Genomic DNA, 21,109 nt, shown 5'->3' on the forward strand with positions numbered 1-21,109 from the left:
TCCTGTGCAGGAATCTGGAGACTGGAGTTAAGGCAATGACACAGTTTTACAACTTTCCTGCAGCCACTAAAATAAAAACAAGTTTTGGCATGTGATTTGTTATTTTACATATTAATTGATCRAAAGTGGAGGAAATTTTGTCTCATTCTGGGAACAAACTGTGGCATTTATTTTTCTATGGTTGTCACAACTATTAGAGGAATTTTGCAGAAGGAAGATTGCAGAAATAAATAAACAATCTATGYATTTAACTTCTTGTACAAGGATAAACAGTTCACAAATACTATTCTTTGCTGTTGGTTTAGGAAAAAAAATCAGAATTAAAGTCTAGTTCAGGTAGAAATCATTCCAATATTACAGGATTAATATCTGTGTTTACTGGAGAAGAGAATTTCAGCAACATCTTAAAAGCAGCACGCTCTTGATACAGTTTGAGAGATATGCAAATTTATGAAACCATGTTTCATCCATAGGAAAAAAGGTAGATATTTAACAAACATAATKATTGCATAGTTACCTACATTCTTGTGAATTATCTAGCAGGGTCCACTTAATATGAATATATAAGATGTTGTGAAGCTGACTGTTGATATTGGTRCATAACACAACTTTTGACTCTTTATTTTTATTGACTCTTAAAAAGACTCTTAAAGTCTGCATGTTTGTGGACAAGTGATTCTCTGTTGTTTTCCTGCACTCTGAAGTGTACTCTAATAAAATTAATGAWCATTTTAACTTGACAATATTCATGTAACACTAATTGCAGGTAGTTTACAATGGAAAAGATTTGAATCACCCATTTGGACTSTCACATCACGGAAACTATATTTACTGGACAGATTATATGAATGGGTCTATTTTCCAGTTGGATCTGGTTACGAGGAACGTGACACTGCTGAGAAGTGAGAGACCACCTTTGTTTGGACTCCAGATTTATGATCCGCGTAAGCAGCAAGGTATTAATAAGATACAGTTTCTCCAACGGTCTATTAAAAAAGGATATTTTCCCTCAATTTTTCTAATATTTTTGAGGATACTAGCTGGGAAAAAAAAAAAAAAAGGAGGGACTATGACATGACAAAGGTACTTTTCAGTGTTTCAGTCTATTGACTGCATGATGTTGAAATTGATCATCTCGTACTTACTAAAAATGAATTGTAAAAATATAGCAAATTGCATTTTTCTGTGTATTTACACTGTCTTTATTACCACTTCCCTTGTGTGTGAAAAAGATACTGGGAGAACATAAAATACAACAGATCGTGTGTATATGCACTAGCTTATGCCCGTGAAAGATAATACTAACTTTGTTTTTTCTCAAATAAGATCATAGATACTGTCTCTCTTTTTGTAATTTTCTTCCACATCTTGGTCTTCATTGGCAACATGTGGCTTAATCTGCTGAGACTACCTGGTGCTGTTAGGCAGTCAGTCTTGGTGGCCTTTGAGGGTAGCAGAAATATCCATTCTTATCACTACTTATATCAGTAGAGAAATGAGATAAAAGGCCATAGGATAGCATGGATGAAGGTTAGATAATGCAATTCTTAGCACAATTGACAGTTGTATTAACAATTAAAGGAGTGTAGGACACATTTGCTTCTCAGATGTGATGTATGATGAGTCAAATAAAAAGTTAGGAGCGAGTTATTTCAGAATGCTAAAGGACTGTATTCTAAGGTATATTGAGGTACATCTTAAAATTAGAAGATGCTGATGTTTTGAAAACTTTAAGATATTTGCTGGTTATCTGATTTTCAGTTAAAAATGTGCAAATGTTTCTCTTCGTATGCAATTATAGCTCTGACAGGGTGGAACTATTTAATATGTGATTTTGCTGCTAGCTCTATGAGAACATTTTCTATAGAAAAATTAAGTGGTTTTGCTGTGAGGAGGAGCAGATTGCATAGACTTTATTTTAACTGAGGAAGTCAATTAATGTTTTGTGGACCTAGAAGAAGGAGTGGAGGAAAGAACACCTGTTTTATGTTTGGACGAGAAGATCAGAGAGTAGTTCTAATTTTAAGACTCAGCAGACTTGAGATTCTGAAGTTYTATACCTTGCCTGATCATACACTGTTAATTCACACAAACTTCTGAAATTTACAGATCTTTGATCATGAGAAATGGAGTTTCCTTGGCAGTGTATATCTCAACAATTAGATCATGACCAAAGTGACATAAACAGAAATTGTAAAATTTGCTTCAGTGGGCTTCAGTTGTAAATGTGCTTGTCTAAGAAATGAAGTGGTGAGCATGCAGCAGCCCCTGACAGATGATAGAAATATCTGATAACTGTCAGTATCTTCATGTGAATAATACAGASCTTTTTGTGAAGAAGCATGAGCAGAGGAAAAGAAGGCAAGGAAATAGCAGATATGTTCAGAGAAGAGTAGTGGAATAGCTGCCTGGTGTTCTTGTCTGCCATGGAACTGATTACGCTTTTAATTTTTATTTAATTTTTGGGTTTTTTTTTCTTAGTCTGCCTTTTGTCATCAGAGTATTTTAACTTGTGTAGCTGCAGAACATAAACATCAGAMTATTTCTCTGCCACCCCCCTGCTAGTACTTCTTATTACTACATACATGATAATCTTTGAGTATGCATAGTTGGGTYATGTTAAATATTTTGTAATATTTGTTCTTCTCACTCTTCAAGTGAGAAAGAATGTTATGAGCTGATGCTGAAATTGTCTTTTATTCTGCAGGTTATTGCAACCTGTAACTAAACCCTTATTTGCAGTATAACAACCTGTGCGAACCGAACTGCAAGAATGATGTTCTCTAAATAGAAAATAATTATAGAAAAGACTTTTCTAAAGTTCTTGTACTCTCAAGTAGCTTCTTCCTTTAGCATGGCTGTTGGTTTTAAAGTGGCTCTTTCACTTTTACAGGTGATAATGCGTGTCGTGTTAATAATGGAGGCTGCAGCACTCTTTGTTTAGCCATTCCTGGAGGCAGAGTCTGTGCCTGTGCTGATAATCAGCTTTTAGAGGAAAACAGTACAGCCTGCACAAGTAAGACTTTTTAGTGAATATCTAGGTGGATATTACTGTTAAGGGATAAAGTTAGATCTGCAAGTAAAACAAAAACATGAGATCTCCTAGAGGCTTTTTGTAGTTCTGTAGGACAAACAACTATTCCTTGAATAAACTTTCTAATTGAAGACGGATTGTTAAATAAAGATATAAAAAAGACGAAATGTTAAGGATATAATATTTGAGTACGGAAGCACATTGGAAAATGTTTCATGATGTCCAATGTGATAAAACGTTGAACCTTCACAGGCCTTTACAGGCCTCCTTTGTATTTTATCAGAAATGTCAAAAAATGTCATAATGAAATCCCTATTAGCTGGTTTCAGAATACTACTTGGACTAAATACTTTAAATTGAAATCTGGCATAGCAAGTGCTTGTCCTGAAACTGTTCATAAAACATGTCAAACAGATATTTTTGTATATAATAAGTCCTGACATAGATGATTCAAATCTTGCATTCTTTTTCTTGCATCTATTCCTTGGATGTCTTCATTGAAACACTGGTAAAAGATCTTTGTGTTCATAACAAAATGTGAGATTTTCAATGAAAAGTAATAACTCATTAGAAAATATATTTAATATAGGTAACTTACTAAATGTTTAGACTTAATATTTGTAATTTATTCAAAATTCTCTCACATTGATTCATATGTTTGAGTGTAGTATGTAAAACTTTATATCAGTCTCCTGTTGTAGCTGCAGTAGTGCTGAGTAAAGTGAAGGGTTGTTTCATAATGTGTTGAGTATTATTGAGTTCACAATCATGGAGAACTTTACCTAAATGCATGCCTTGCTGATCCATCACAGTTACCAAAGATAACTATTTTTAGCATAGAATTCTGGAAGATAGACTTTTTGCTGGTAAGATGAATTGTAAACACTAGGAAAAGAAGTTAGATGTTTTCAGATCTGAATGAAGCAGATTTCCTGCTTTTTCCCAATACACTTCAATACTCAGCTCTTTCCAAAGACTTCAATCTTTGGTATCCCTAACAGAGTTATAGAGTGATGTGTTGTATTTGCCCATGAAGCATTCTGAATGTTGTGCTGAGGAATGTATCTGCCTGAATTTGTCAATGAACTTGTAGCTTGTTACCTAATTCTGTCTCAGTAGAATTTTATCCTTCCTCCTTTGCTGAATTTGTACCAGTGCATAATCTAGGTGTTTTTGAGTTGTTGCTTGGATCCAGGAATCAGCTTTTCAGCAGTCATTTTCTGGCCCTTTAACTATCATCAGAATTTGGTCTGTGTCTGTAAAAATATTTTCTGTTCACTGTCAATGAGCTATTACAATTGCTTTAAGCTGGTCTTTTTAGTGTTTGTTGCCTGAGCATGAATTTAAAAAAAGCTTGGCATTCTGTTTTGAGTTTTTCAATTTATTAAAAATACATTCCTTCAACCATACACTCAGATATGCATGCTGCTACAGGCTTCAGGTGGAATTACTTTAAATAAAAGAATTATACTACAAGGTATTCTGAAGAGCAATAGCAAAAGAATTTGTATTTATTTATGTACTGGTAGGCTTGTGATCTATATCTATCAAACTAATAAAACATATGGACTTCTTGGATCTTTTTCTTAGTTAAACCTGGAGAAGTGCTACCACAACTGTGCAAAGCTGAACAGTTTCAGTGTAACAATAAGCGCTGTATCCAGGATCGCTGGCGCTGTGATGGAGATGATGACTGTCTGGATGGCAGTGATGAGCAGTTGGATGTTTGCTGTATGTACTCTTTTACATTTTAAACCATAYCTCATAATTTATTTTAAAAATTGTGAACATGATAAGCTAAGTCTATGTTAAATATTAAGTCTGAGTGAAGTCAGACAAAAGAATTAATCCTGAAATAATTCATGTTATGTTTCATTTGCTTCTTTTCCTGTATATAGTAATATAGTATCCCTGTAAAACTGCATTTGTGTACTGGTTTCATAGCACAGTATAAGAACATTATATTGGTCATCTTTTGATTCTGATATTGTCATTTGTAGTTCTTTAAGGGTAGTTATTTTTGCTTTGTTTCTCACTACTGTGGGTTTTTTTGATACTTCAGGTTAGAAGGGGCCTCAGAAGGCCTCGAGTCCAAGCTTCTTCTAAAAGTAGAATTAGCTATGAGGTCAGACCAGATTATTAAGGGCTTTATCCAGTCAGGTCTTGAAAATCTCCAAGTACGGAAGCTGCACAACCTCTCTTAAACAACTCTGCTACTGCTTGACTGTCCTCATGGTGAAAAAGTTTTTCCTTATATCCCATCTGAATGTTCATTGTTTCAATTCCTGTCTGTTGTCTCTCATCCTCTCATTGTGTAACACTGTGAAGATCCTGGCTCTGTCTACTCGATAACCTCTTCACAGGTATGGAAAAGTTGGTATTTTTTCCCYTCAAGCTTTTTTCCAGGCTGAATAGAGAAGGGCTGCCATCTTGGTAACCCTCAGTCTAGTTTATTCCTGTCTTGTATTGGGGGGCTGACAACTGGGGGCTGTAGTCTAGATGTTGATGATCGCTTTCCTTGACTGGCTGTGCTCCTATTGATAGAGCCAAGGGTGCTGTTCGCCTTCTTTGCTGCCAGGGCACACTGCTGGGCCTTGTTCAACTTGCTGTCAACCAAGAGGATCCTTTTACACATAGCCAGCATCCCAGCCTGTATGCTGGGGATTATTTGCATTTGTCCTTGTTGAATTTCATAAGATTCAGATTTCTCCAGCCTGTCTAGGTCCCTCCGAGTGGCAGCTCTGTTCTCAGCTATCAGCTAGTTCCCTAATTTGGTGTCACCTGCACATACAGGATTATTGCTTGCTGAATGAAGACAGTAGTTTTAACTATACAACAGACAATTACTGAGCATAATGTTATCAAACCCTTCCTTGACTGTTGATATTGAAGTCTTGAAAAGAGTCCAAGACAGTAGAGTGCAAAATCAGAAGATAACTTAAAGCTTCACTCATCTGTATTGTAGAGAGGGTAAATGGAACCAGATATATGTGCAAAGAAGGRGATTTGCTTCTCACTAATCATAAAACATTTTTCAGAAAGACAATATCTCTATGCCTCCTTTTCCTTGAAATGAATCTGACATGTTGCTAATAACTTACTGTCTGCTTGTCACCTTAGGGTCTTAAGGTGCTTTGGAAACACAGTGTCATTTAACTGACACTCTCATAAGTTAGACAAACTCAGAATATTAAAATTTGACTAAAGGCATGCTAGCTCACAGTGCCTTGTTATTGTTTTTGTTTTTAGAAAATACTTCCATATAAATTCAAGCATTTTCTACAAAAAAAGTTAATGTAGACAAAGTTGAATGCACGCCGTGGGTAATTGCTTGTTTTGTCTTCTCTATTACATTTTTTCTTGAAATTTTCCCCCTTTGCAGTTCATGTATTTTTCTTAAGCATTYCTAGTTTTCAGTAAGTTGTATTTTCTATTTAAAAATACAGTTTTACCAGAGTGATGGATTTTTTTGTTAGAGGAGGCCTAATGTTGAAACCAAGAATGAGAAAATGAACCAACAGTTCTGTGAACCAACAGATATCTGTGTCATTCCTGGAAGCCTAATATAGTTAGAGTTGCAGCAGTGAAAACTTGTCTCGTTCCTTGCTTGGCCTACCTCAGTGCTTACCATCGCTATCATTAGATCATCTCTCTAAACCAAATCATCTTTGCCAAAATGAAAATACAATATTTATTTTCCTATCCATTGTAGACCTGAAGAACTGATTATACTCTTCTGTAGTGCAGCATTGTTCWGTGTCCGAAACTCTTATCATGGTCTCTCATCTTTTGTGGACAAAACAACCCTGATCTGCTGTCTTTTCTAATAGGTAGTTTTTTTATGTTTCATTGCTCTTTGAACTTTGCCAATTGATTTTTGGGGTTGGATGTCCAAAACTGGATATACGTGCTTCTGCTGAGGCGTTTGTGAAGCTGATTAGGCTGAAGGAATTTGTGTCCGATGGATGACAGTCCTGTTTGTACCTCCTCTGTTTCACACTGGCCTGACCTTGTTGATATATAGTAAGCTTGGGGTCCTCAGTAAGTCCTAGGTCCTTTTCTGCATGGCTGTTACCTAACTACTTTTTCTGTCTTCCTGCATTTTTATATTTCAATAGCTGCAGGCAGTAATCCTTACAGATTTAAATTATAGTACTTTTCAAAACATTTGTCCAGTTGATTATTTTGATAATCAATTATTGTTAGTTTGTTATTGTTAGTCTTTCCTAACATCTTTCTTCAATACCATGAATTCTTAGACTTAAGGAATTCAACTAATAACAGTAATGAAAAGAAAAATCTTTTGATATAGATAGATGACCTGATTCTCATCCTCTTTAGTGTAATTTAGAATAATTCATTGATCAACACRTGTAATACTCAGGATTTATATAGGTCAAATGAAATCATAATCTATTCCCAAATCTGTATGTGAGATACAGTTTAAGCAGCTAGTATGATAATAGTAATCCCCCTTCAGTTGCTATAATAACATAAATAGTTCTTTTTGACTTAAAATAAAATATTTGCAATTATGAATACACAACATATTAGTGAATATGTGTAGTGAATATGTATGAGCAAAATCTTAAATACCATCTGAAGCAATTTATCTATCGTTAATATTAGTCAAATTTTAAAAAAAATCTTCAGTTGTTACCAGATGGCTAGTAATATTTTTTTTTTTTCTCCAGTCACATACCAAACTATAYTGCTTCATAAGTATTATGAGAATTGGAATGCCTTTCTGTCTTTACATTGTTCTTGCACCCTCCACACAGAAATAGTTTGTGAAATAGCCTGTTCACTCTTCAATAACAGCTTTTTCTCACAGTAATTGATGGTGTCTTGCATTTTCACGTTTTGACACCTACATTTTCATCATAAGTAAGCAAAAGAGGCTTATATGGTCGTTTAAATTAATAAGCACAGTTTTAGAAACATTATACAAATTGCCCAAATCTTTGTTCACTATGTATAATATTCTGGTTATGCACTTAACAGCTTGTATCTCTATTCCTTTTGTTATTCTATTTTGGTTTGTCTGTCTGTTTACCTCATTTTATTATTGATAAAAATAGATAAACTTGATGGCATCCTTTCTTTAAGAAAATAGCAACGTTTTATAAGCAACACTGTACTTACATACTAGAGCTAAAACCAGACTCTTTACGAGAGGAAGGTCATTATTATTTTAAACTAAAACTGATTTCACTCACACACATTCTCAAATTCTCTCTTACTCGTAAGACGTATCCATCCAGTTTCTCCAGTATTATTTGCAAGTGATACGGAGGACAAGTGATGGTAATGATTGAATTCTCGTTATATTTTCTGGATCCTTCYTAGCTTGGCAACAATGTGCTGATTCTTGAGTGTTTCTTCTGCACCCTTCAGAATCAGATGCTGATTGTCTTTTGTCTCTTTATTTGAATGTCTTACGGCGCCAGACCAACTTTTTATCTTTCCAGCATCATCACTCAATGACTTCAGTCTGCCCTTTGTGTAATCTGAGTTTCGACTGTCCTTTGCTTTCCTGATCTAGATTTTCRAGAAGCTGCATATAAATATGCTGAGACCTTGCTAATATGCTGATATAAGTGCCATCAACACACGGCACTCAAATGTTTCTTTTGTGCTTTCACACACACATTCTGATTCATATCARTACTAAYATTTCTCTCATTTTTTTTCTCTTCTCCTTTAAAAATGCTGCTTTTTTTCTCCCATATATACATTCCYTGCTAATAAATACACATTCRCTGACTTGATTTTGAATGCATAGAAAGCAAATGTGTATWCTGTTTATGCACTTTAAAAAAATCCTTCTGACTTCTTCTGACTATTCAGATAAATACTTAATATTCCAAAGGTCCAATGACTGGTTTGGTTCTCATCTTGAAGGGGTCCTCAGGTAGCTCAGATCTTACTGTCTTGAGTACTTAAAAAATGTATATTATTAAAGATCTGCTTCTTTATTTTTAAATGAAAAAGTGTCTGAAAAATCTTCTTAGATCACAGTTTTGTAGTACTCATGTGTCTGTACCAGATAAAAATTTTAGCTCTGTGTGAAAAGTTAAAAATAGTCTAATTTAAGTAACAAGTAGAACAACAAATTTCCTAGCCTTCAGGAATAGGAAGTGATTTCTGCTGAAGAAAAGATATGTTCTTCATCTAGTTATAGATAACCCAGAAATTAACATGGTCCAGTAGATGCATACAATATATGGTTTAAATAAATCATTCTAGTTAAGTCAACCATATTAGTATTAAAGATTGCGTATAGTCTTGGTGTATACAGTTAGATTTTGGAATAAATGGAGACATTTGTTGTTTTATTAGCATTAAATAGTAATTATATGGTGACATCTAGGAGCTGATTAATTTAATGAGATCAGTGTTAAGTGATGTACATTTCCAATTCAATAAGGATTTATTTTTATTTTAAGCTTGTTGAGAAATAGCCTTTTTTCTTGATACTGTTGATATTTTTATTCATATGCTGATGGCATTTGTATCAGCATATTAGCAAGATCTCAGCATATCTCTATGACTACATCATTATCAAGTTGTATATATTACTTTGAGAATTTTTTTTAACTATTCCCAAGGTTATTTATACAGAACAGAAATGTGGACTTGATGGCAAATGATGGATCCAACACTGTTTGTGTTTTTGCACATATCTGTATTAATTTTTAAAAAATACTCTGATCCCATTTTTTTTAATTTTCTATTCCATTATTTTTTGTTTTTGTTTTGGAAGAAAATAGCATATCCCTGACCTGACCTGTCCCACCTGAATTAAAGTACACTTAAAAAAAAAAAAAAAAAAAAAAAAAAAAAAAAAAGGTAGTTTCCTGTTCTACTCAAGTTGATCCTGTGCAGATATCTTTCAACTCCTTTTGGTATGTGTTGGAAAAAGACCAAATGTGATCTTATGCATAAATAAGCATGTGAAACTTTGTAGTTGCATCTTAAGCGTAAGTAAAGTTTTGGAAGTATTATGTGAATCCATGTCTGATTCAGTGAATTTAGGAAAAGATGAATCGTGAAACATTGTGCATAGAAAASTGCTATAGAGCTTCTAGAAACTGAGCATTCAGTGGTTTTGTTTAGAGAAACTTGTTCCAGTTCCTAGATACTAGAACAGTACATCTTTCTCACACCAAATACCTGCTAGTATRTTGAAAAAGGACTTTAAAACGTTAGATGAATCCATCAAGTGGATGGGATGGAGTTGGGTGGATGATCTTCTGTTCTTAGATATAATGGAGCTGTTGCTCTATTGTATCACACATGATACTGAAGATTTGATCTATGAAAGAAGAAATTTGGGGGTTTTGTAGGCTTGGCCAATAATATATTCTTTGCTTCTGTGTAAAATTAATACTAATAGAAGAGTAGCCTGTCATTTCTCAGTGCAGTTTCATTATAATTAGGCTCATATTACTAATATAAATATGCATATTGTAGGTTATAATTAAGTAGATACCAGGTAGCATGGAGATGCATGCTAAATTGTGAATACTGTTAAATCATGGTTGTTCCTCTGCTGACAGATCATTTGTGTATGCCTAGAAGCACACATGTGCATACACACCTACATTTAGTCTGAGTAAGTTGCTACAATTTTTTGCTTGTTCAAGGCATRTCAGCATTCTGAGTTACAGAATTGCAGGAGTGTGTGTGTGTGTGTGTATAAATGTTGTTATAATGAACAATTTGCAACGGGATTCGTTAGARCTAAGCTAGTTAATGGCTCACATCTCTTTATATGCAAGGCTTTTAATCTGAGGTTTTGAGATATAAATCTCCATCTCTGTTCTCCAAATAAACAAACTAAAACAAAATTATAGGATGTTTATGATTGTATTTTCAGGTAGKATTAACTGGTATAACTCAAATAATATTGAACTTAAGGGTTTAATCAATAAYACATGTGAGATACACAGGGTGAAACCTTGCATTTTCTTCGACCTTTGGGAGGAGTTTTGTCCGTGTTTGTTAGACATCATTTTCTCTGTACTTATAAAATCTTGCTACGTATCTTATCCTATCTTTTAACACTAAATTGCTGAATATTTTCTTTATCATGATGACTATAAATATTAGCTAATTATACTAACTGCATCACCAGTAAGTCATACTAACTGCATCACCAATGAATGCATTCAGTATTTTGAATAGCTGTTTTGAATCAGCTGGTATTTTTCTGATTATTTTTTTTTAGGAAAAACTTTTTTTTTTCCTCTTCTCCCCTCAGTCAATCATAGTTGTCCTGATGATCAATTCAAGTGCAAGAATAATCGCTGCATTCCCAAGAGGTGGCTTTGTGATGGAGCTAATGACTGTGGTAATAATGAAGATGAATCAAATAAAACTTGTGCAGGTAAAAGCTTGGCTGTGCATACTTCTCTAACTTCAATTCAATAAACAATTCAAATCTGCTTTGAACTGAACTGAATAAGTCTGCTATTAGTAATCTGATTATTGCCATTTTAAAMTAGTTCATATTTTATTATCACTAAGGCTGGAATGCAAATTATAKTTTACTTAAGCCTTGTTCTTGACTGTGCTTTCTGAATTAATTTACCACTTAATCTATCCATATGGTTTGACTGTCAAAGCACTACTTGGATACAGACTTGTCCCTGCAAAATCCTTATTGGCAGTTAGAATTTTGTTTGTTAACWTGCTGTGATGAGTACCATCTCAGTAGTAAATTTTATTTTATTCTGACAAAAGGATAACTATTTATTCAATTTCCCCTTGATATCTTGGAAATTGTTTTGTGTCTGTAATTTATTGGTTGTATATTCGATTTTTAAGGAAATTTCAAGACCAAGACAGTTTGCTGATTCCACTACAATAAATCTTGGAGTTCCAACTCTGTCCTTTACTTGTAGGGAAGTGATATTTAAGGCTGGGCAGTAGACTGCACTAAAAATCATTACGTGTCTGATGTAGAAGATATACAAGCTGATATACAAGCTTACTGATGTCTGTTTTTAACAGAAATATGGTGATAGGTAGCATACATTTGTGTATCAAAATGTTACCTGAACTCATATTACTTGATTTAAAATTTAATTTATATAATAATCTGTTTACTGRTTGATACTTATGTGGATGGGTTAAAAAAGCTTCTATCACAGATATAGACCTATGAAGTCTATATCACCTCTATAGCATTATTGCAAATTTTAATAAATTTTGATATCCTTTGATATTCTACTATATGTCTGTAGAATAAGAGTCTTATTTGAAGAACATATTTTGCATCTGTATTGTAGTTGGCTGTGGATTGAATTTTGTATTCGTGTTTTTTCCTTTGTTTCTGCAGTGGCAAACTCTACTGATGTTAACAAAAAAAAACACTTTCCTTGAATGATTTTATGTTTATATTCCTGTGTTTGGGGCTGTTTCTAGGAAGAAAAAGAAAAATGTTAATTTATAACAGGAAATAGAAAATACTCTTTTGATGACTGGAATTTCTAATGTATTCACTTTTTTAAGTGTAGAACTCACATATGAAKAGACAAACATCAAAAACTTAATTTTTTAATCAAAATCTATGTCACTGTCACTGACCTTGTAGTTATGGGCTGATATCTTGAATAAAAACAACCATAAGTAGTGTCAGCTTTATGTCAGGTAGATTTTTTATTCMAGTTTTACTATTCATTGTCTTCTAAAATCACTTGTGGTTGCGTAGTATAATTTCTTTTAGTGGTCTTTATTTCTTCAGAATATCCTTTACTTTAATGGATACTTACCATCGCCTACTTTTGAAAGCAAAGATTGCAAGAACAGTGTGGCAAACCACATTGCACTTGTCTGTTATATTATAATTCTTCTGTCTAAATGTGAATGTCATTAGATCATTGTTTATGTTATAAAAGACAAGTTACACAGAAAAATGTGAGGTAAGATTCCTGTTGTAGCCTAGGTATTTTTATGCTATGGTTTTTGTTTACTTGAACTATAGCATTAAATGTCATTTTATCAAGCACTAATGCTCTTTCATCACCTAATTTTGCATAGTTACATATAAAACTTCAGTTTGTCATTTGCTAAAGAAATCATTAAGAATTATAAAATACGGGGCTAGGGCACAGTCCTGTAGATTACCTCAGTTTTGTCTGAAATCAAAAGAATTGGGTGATGCTATCAGGTCAGGTATAATGAGCAGCCAGGTCAGCAGACACCCTCTGGACTTACAGCTTCTATGTACAGASATGCACTGGGTGACCTAAAAGATTTAGTCCACTTCCCTTGCATTTTTGGAGTATTTTCTCTTGACAGCAAGAACATGTCAGGCTGACCAATTTTCTTGTGGGAATGGACGCTGTATTCCAACATCGTGGCTGTGTGACAGGGAGAATGACTGTGGCGATGAAACAGATGAAATGACATCCTGTGGTAAGTGCATAAATTTCCTCCTGGAAATGACATCCTAGGGTAAGTACATAAATTTCCTCCTGGAAAAAAGTAAAATTGCTGTAAAAAAGGACAAGCATGTATAAGGATCTCTCTTCATGTGAACTGACAAACGGAAGTATGAAGTATGAGAGATCTTTTACTTTTTAAATCAACTGATAATATTCTTTCTGAAATGGCAGGTAGATTTTGATTAATAAATAAATCCMAAACAAAGGCTACCTTATCCATCAGTGCCAAATTTCTCTAAATACTAAATACACAATTCAGTCAGCTTAACACTTCTGCTAGTTAACAACCCATTATCAAATATTATCACTCCTCATAAATTGATCTTTGTCTCAGCCACATACCTCTTGGTGTGGGTCCCCTCAGCATATTCTGGATGTCAGTAAAATAAGACTGCTTCGTGTCTGAACAGACAAATACTTGGTGATGATATTTTGCAGAAAATTGAATTATTCTTGGTAATATTGCAATATATTTTTTATGGGCATCTCTGCTGGTTGCTGCATTACTGAGATATCACAAAGAGAGATGCACTCTCTAAATCACCTGATTCCAGGCAATTTAGATTTTTGTAAGTCAACATGACTGCTTTCATCTGTTTGGAAGGTCACAGATAACTGTTGTGACTCTGAGAGCAAGRAGATCAGTGAACTGTCTGCAAAATACTGTAGCAGGGTATTTCCTGTTTACAAGGTAATATTTATGATACTATTTGACTTACTAATATGAATTAGCAAGTAAGAAGGAATTGGCCAGTAAGACATTAATATGAGTTAGTAAGTATACTTTCATATAAGAGGACATGTTTGTGAAACGACTTTTCATGTGTTTTTGAGGAAGAACACAGACTGAGTACTTTAGTAGCATCAGTTGTGTAGGCAGCAGATAAGTTTGTTGCATAAGAAAGTTAAAATAAGTGTGCTTGTTAGGATACTTAGCAGTTGAACCTAGATTTTTCTCAGATACATGTGATATKTTAACTTGATTCACTATTAAAGATGAAAATAAAATCAAACTGTGTGAAAGCAGTGTATTCAATAAATCATTATTTGCTTTTCTGAAACTTCTTACTRCTATAAACCTTTTCATTAGGTTTATTAGAGTTCTATTACTGATAACAGTTGTTCTGCAAAAATTTTAATAGCTATGAAGCCCTTTCAGTGGAAAGAGAGGATGAATCACGTAGAAAGTAAATACATAAATGGCAGCCACAGGCTGAGATCATGATGTCCTGTGCTTTCTAAGCATAAATCTGCMGCGCCTTAGCTTCCAGGAATCTATGGAAGATAGTGTGTAGGATCCAACCTGTAAATTCTGTTGATCCCAAAGCACTTCAGATTGTTTAATTATAAATTACTCRTGACTGGCAATTAGCTAGTGCCTATTAGTTAGCATTACATTGTTGTTTTTTAAAACCATCTAATTTTCAGCATYTCCTCCTTGATAACTACCTCCAAGATTTTTCAGGATTTGTGAGTGTAAATAGTTGCTATGCTTCCTGGAGTATTCACCTGCTTTCACCTTTCTTATTTCTCATTACTTTCTTCTTTGTTCTTCTTTTCCACATGATTTAAACAAGAAAAAAAAGAAATCTAATTTGATATTGACAACTCTGATCAATTRCTTCAGAATAGATGACATTTGACAAAATCAGAATCATTTTCTGAGTGAAATTGAGAATATCATTAAGGTAGATTTCTAATTGCTGTACTACAAGTCAAATAACTCTTGTTGCCGGTTATATGCAGAGATAGAGTAGGTAATCCCAGTAGACTCACTGTATTGTAAAATCTGAAAAATTACAGCATTCTGTGTCTGACAATAGTTTTTCCAACTAGCTGTCTTTTGTGTTCCTTGGACAGCTTATCAATTTATAGATCTCAGTATCATCTTTGTAACTTGTGTTTTCTTTATGGTATCCTCTGAGAAGATCTTGAATTTTCCTTGCAGTCATCTAATCAGCATTTCTTTTACCTGATGTTTGTATTTCAGCTTGGCCAGATGTTACGTATGTTCTATTATTTTATAATTTTCTTTTATTCTTAAGCATTGTGGATGTACAAATATGTCTGGCTTTTTTCCTCTCTACATATTTTGGTGCTAACTAGAGCTGTTAATGGCATTGTTACTAACAAAAATACTTAGCTATCCACTGCTGTTCTATGAAACAGTTTATAATTCTATTAGTATTCAGTAGGTTTTTTAATAATAAAATCATGGTTTATTTTTTGTTACTACTACATATCCTTCATTTTTGACTGAACTAGTCTTCACCTGTAAATAACTTTGGCTTTGRATTTAAAGCTTATGCATACTTTGGCCTGTTTACAGCTGTAGTGAGCAGGACCAGAAGGCTGATGCCAGTATTTCTTAAGATAAAAACACATTTGCTTAGAAGCATAGGAATTCTGAAGGAGAGCTGAAAACTAATCATCTATATTTTCTCTTACTTTTCTAAAGGAAACGGGAGTTATGATCACTTCCATCTATCTATCAGTTCTCTCTGTCATACCATTTACCCTCAATAACCAAAAGACAATAAATCTCAGAGAAATGGAGGTTTTAAAGGACAACTGGATAGTGGAGATAGCCTACAGTGGGGGGCTCCATGCTAATGGAGAGACTTCAATGTGAGCGCAAGAGTCACCTTTCTTATTTCGTCTGTCTGCTGGTAATCAGCAGGAACATGTAATCAGTGCAGGRATGGCTGTGAATGAGCTACAGGATGTGCATCCCTTTGTCGTGAAATGGGAAAGGACTGTTGGGAAGGCAGTAGGGAGGGAGAGGARGAGAATTGTGTCTGTCTTCTATGATGCAGGAGAAGAACTCTGAGAAATAAACCGAGATACTGCAGAGGTCTTTGGGAATTCTATAGTGGGATGAGAATTATAAGAAGACAGATATAGAAACCTGGCCTAATTATATCTACTGCCCATAATTTTCTTAGAAATATCTGCCCTATGCTTTCATGTGGAATTTGTCTTTCACAGTACGTGTAGTTGCTGGCATACTAAGGTGGCCTACATAGGAAATCTGAAGAGGATAGTGGGAAACAATGTGTGCACACATTCACATGCATGCTTATCACAAAACTGCAAAATCTTAGCTGGGAGACTGACTCCTTGTGTAGCACTGATATATATTGGGTGTCATATGAAGATGACAGACAGAATCTYTGAGGAAAATTTAGAGTAGGAGTGATTAATCAGGGTCAATGAAAACTGAAAATCTTTTGCTCTAGTTCGAATCAATAGAAACAAAGCAGAAATTGCCAAGGTGCAAACCAAGTCAGAAAATGTGGACAATAATGAGGAAGGAAAAAGATGGAATTTAAGATCAAGATATCTCCATGAAGGTAAAAAATAAGATATACTTTTGACTTTAAGTAACTTCCAAGTAAATCATTGTCATAGCAGTAGTACATCGCTATTCATTTTAATTAGTGTCTGTCTCTTTATACAAGTCTTACATAAACAGGTGAACTCAAAGAAAATAAAGTCACAAAGGTGTTCATGTATGAAAAAGGAGGAAAAAAGATTCAATACGTTTGTTAAACTTGATTTATAGAAAATTAATGAACAATTGAAAGACCAAATTAAAAATAACTGCTTGAAACACAAAAGGCAGATGTATAACTAAACACMGTCTCATTTGCTGACCTATGTTACTTGACTAAGGACGGATTTTTGGTTGTCATTGCAATGTGTTCCCCCAAGAGAAAGAGCCTTCTTTAGATGAATGTCTTGCCTCCCACCACAGCAGAAGAATAACCACTTCAGTCTTAAGGTGCTCTTAAAGTGATCTGTAAATTCTACAATTTGATGCAGCTGGTTTGTTGCTTCATTTAAGCCAAGGAGTTTCCCTGAGCTTCCTTAAAAAMTAGTAGCTCTTGAATTATTACTATAAAACATTTTCTGCACAAAAGGCTGCAAGAAGCAGGAAGCACAACTGCAGAAGTTCACTGACTAAATATGGCAGTACTTATAKCATAAGGAAAAGTTGTGTTTTTGTGTTTTAGAAGTTGGAAAAAACCCTTTGGTACTGAATGATTATACAGGCCAATTCTCAAACTCTTTGTGAAATCTGGCTTTATGTCAGCTTTGAAACAACACTACAACAACCCAATGTAGACAGCAAAAGACCATGAGCAGAATAGGGAGACCTATTCTGATCTTGGGCAGTTCTAGTGTGCAGCATTTCTTTCTGTTACCYGTAGGGTGTAGTACCCAGGGATTTCTAATCTGAAATACTTCAGTGAAGGAAGAAATTGTCTTTAGGCTGCAGTGCAAGAGGATTGTTCGTATTGTTGTCTTTGGTTTGCATTAGATGTTTTAACAGTTACTGAGGAGGATATTATTCTCTTGAAGGTCTGTATAGAGATTTAAGSCAATTTAAGCCACTTACCCATTTGAATCAAGTCAGACTTTCAGATTAATTTGTGTGAATTTGCATGTTCTGTGTAGTAGATGAATGGATACAAGCTCTGATGAGTATTTTTATTAGCATGAGTGCAAATACCTGATTACCCAATTGATTTCTTGAAAAGTCTGTGCGTAAAAAAGTTCCTTTAAGTCTGATATTAGACATTTATTAAAAAAATAAAGCTCCACAAGTATTTTACATGAGTCTGTACTTTCTGAACGATAACATCCCAGTTTTCTACTGTTTTTTTTTTTTACTAGACTTCATACAAGAAATGATTGTAAATACTGACTTTTTAATTCTGGATATCTGTGAATGCACATTAGCTTTGTTTCTTGACTGTTCTTTTGCTTACTGCTCAACYTTCTCATTTTATAGTCTTCTGTAGTCTCCTGTGTTTTACTGGTAGTTTTATTGCAATCACGGAACATTTTTTGAAAAATAAATATATTGAAAATACAGTTCCTGTGTTAAYCATCAAGCTATAATTAGTCATAAATATTAGGATGCTTAATAGCAAAGAAAGCCTTGATGTGATTCGAGTATAGGACCATCTTATATGATGCAGCGGTCCAGATTGATAAAAGATCCCTGTTTGGATTCGTATTTACAGTTAAAAGCTCTTTTATCCTTTATTTTTCATCTCACACCTTTTCCTCCTCTCCAGTTAAGTCTCTGGCAGGCGTAAATGCTTGATACAATACCTTTTATTTGTGTAATTTATGCATACAGAAGGATGGAGGAGTATTACTAAAGATAATACACATTAAAGCATTATTGTATTTCTTTTGAATACTTCCACAGAGTTTCCAACCTGTGAACCACTAACTCAATTTTTATGCAAAAATGGAAGATGCATTAGCAGCAAATGGCTCTGTGATTCAGGCAAGTACCAAGTGTTTTATATCTGAAACTAATATGGGAAATATTGGGTAAATATTGTTTTGATACTCATTCTTTTCTGCTGAGACTGATATTATCAGTTTGGCTTGTAACAAGTCACAGAATAGATAATAGTTTTAAATTACTAACCTGATTTTGAAAGTTGAGACTCCACATGAGAAATGATGCAGTGGATATGGAAATAGATTGCAAATGGTATATTCTGTAGAATGAAGTATTGTGTAATGATTGATTATAAAAAAAGGTTTACTTGTGAAAGGATTTCCTACTTTTAGAAAACAAAGCTGTTCCAGGGACAATAAATAGTGTTTTTGTTGTTAATGGGSAAGTTCCACTGAAACAGCGTCCCTCAGTATGGAAGGTGGAAAAGACTTTACAGTGTAGGTGCTTCTTTTGTCCTAAGGAGTGCATATTCGAATGACAGCTGTTCATATTAATGTTTTTCCAGAGCTTGCAATGTGGGRGGAATGTCATGCCAGTCCTAATAATGGTGAATTGGTTCTATATCCACAACAACATTCAATATTACTATAATTGTATGATAGTGACAGGAATTTATAGCTGTGAATGGWCAGATTCCCCAAATTATCACAGTATGCTTGCTGAAAGCAAGGCGACCCTTTAGTGTTTATCTTCTCCATTCCTTGGCAATCGTAATCAAATTATGGGAATTGTTGTAATGACTWCAACATTAAAGTAATGAGAAACTACATTCCACCCTTATTTGTGTGTGCTGTCTCTCTGCAACCTACACTGTTTACAAGAGTGTAGAARCAACAGTCGTAATACTATTGCAAAGATGTTATGACATCAGGTTTTCATTTTGGGTTGTGTGAAACTTGAATCACTGGGAGTAAAACAAAGCCATTGTATTTGGGAACCTGTGTAGTCGCAGATGACTGGAGAAGAAAATCCAGAGCCTTCTAATGCTTACCAGTATCTGTGACAGGATAAGGGGTTAGGGAACCCAAAATGATAGAGGATTGAGTGCTRTTGTTAAGATAGGGTTAAGAAATTGCTTATATTACAAACAGTGTTACTGTAAGACAGTGGGGAATTAAAAAAAATGCTGTTCCATYTACTGCACGTTATTTTTCTGTAGTCTCTTTGGCAATACCTTGTTTGTCCTGAGAGATTTTATTCGGTCTTTCTGTCTTTCAAACCTTTAAAAATATTCRTATAAATAATATTCACAGATGATGACTGTGGTGATGGGAGTGATGAATTAGGCTGTATACACTCATGTTCTGCCAATCAGTTCAGATGTTATAGTGGCAGATGTATCCCAGGTCATTGGGCTTGTGATGGTGACAACGACTGTGGAGATTACAGTGATGAAACCAAAACAAACTGCACCGAGGAAGGTTAGCTATTTTTCTACATTTTAATGTTTTATTATAAATACATTCTTCAGCCAGTGGAAAAGATAAAACTCTTTTAACCTTGGTAAAAGTTGAAATGGAAAATATGTAAAGCTCAGTGCATCCCTTTTAAAATGCGTATCCCTCAGAATGTCCCTAAGTCTTCCGTCAGTATATAAAGAAGGGAATTAGGTTGCAGAAGTCTCAGAGAACACATGTAGAGACAGATATACAGGCTAYATATGTGTTTCTTTTTATTTCAGATAGCCATGAAGAATGTTAGCCAGTAACTGGGAATTACAGTGTACAGTTGTATAGGGCTGGTAGTATTCATAGTTAATTTAAATAACTATCCAGTCATCTTACAACACTTAAAAATATAATTGAAAGATGATTTGTAATAGACCTCTTGGAACCTACTTAGGATAACTTAACTGTTCAAAGTTGCCAGTCTTTCTCTCCTTCTGTAAACCTGTTCAGCCCATTTAGTCTCCTCTGCCTTTTATTCTCTGTGGAAATCTGCCTTTTATTTGGACACAGAAATATTAAACAAAGTAACTGGTAGAGAAGATGATTATAGTGGAAGTAGGAATAGAACAGAGTAGTAGCTGGGAAGRGGCAGTTTACATCGCTGCATTTTATGATTTAAGAGGAAGCTTGCTTTTGGGACCTTACTGAAACAGGGCACTGGAAGAAATTTGRTTAATACATTTTACATCAAGCTTTGTATAGGTGTAATATGACAATACAGAAGCATACCACAGAAGAATGATGTATTTGAAAACAAAATGGATGTTATACTGGAATAAATGCCGTAGTTTTACTGTACTGCGATATGCTAAACAAGATTTTTGTTCTTTTCATAGAGATGCATGCTACCTGGATAAAGAGCCAGCAAAGCAACATTCCTTAAGTTACTACTTTTTTTTTTTTTTTC

General features: G+C 34.4%; 1 protein-coding gene across 1 annotated transcript in view; it reads left to right on the forward strand.

Moving 5' to 3' along the window:
- LOC146590245 (low-density lipoprotein receptor-related protein 1B-like) overlaps nt 1-20,175 on the forward strand; it is a gene marked incomplete at its 3' end in the record, with an annotated part of 297,172 nt that extends 276,997 nt beyond the window's left edge. The window contains exons 14-20 of the mRNA XM_085314919.1: nt 767-956; nt 2,894-3,016; nt 4,625-4,765; nt 11,301-11,426; nt 13,343-13,459; nt 18,713-18,793; nt 20,008-20,175. Coding sequence (XP_085171045.1) covers nt 767-956; nt 2,894-3,016; nt 4,625-4,765; nt 11,301-11,426; nt 13,343-13,459; nt 18,713-18,793; nt 20,008-20,175 — 946 coding nt within the window. The remainder of the gene's footprint in view (nt 1-766; nt 957-2,893; nt 3,017-4,624; nt 4,766-11,300; nt 11,427-13,342; nt 13,460-18,712; nt 18,794-20,007) is intronic.
- Between the last annotated feature and the right edge of the window lie 934 nt (nt 20,176-21,109).

Source organism: Rhea americana, unplaced genomic scaffold, assembly GCF_003343005.1.
Source record: "Rhea americana isolate MKP2758 unplaced genomic scaffold, rheAme1 scaffold_415, whole genome shotgun sequence".
Lineage (NCBI taxonomy): Eukaryota > Metazoa > Chordata > Aves > Rheiformes > Rheidae > Rhea > Rhea americana.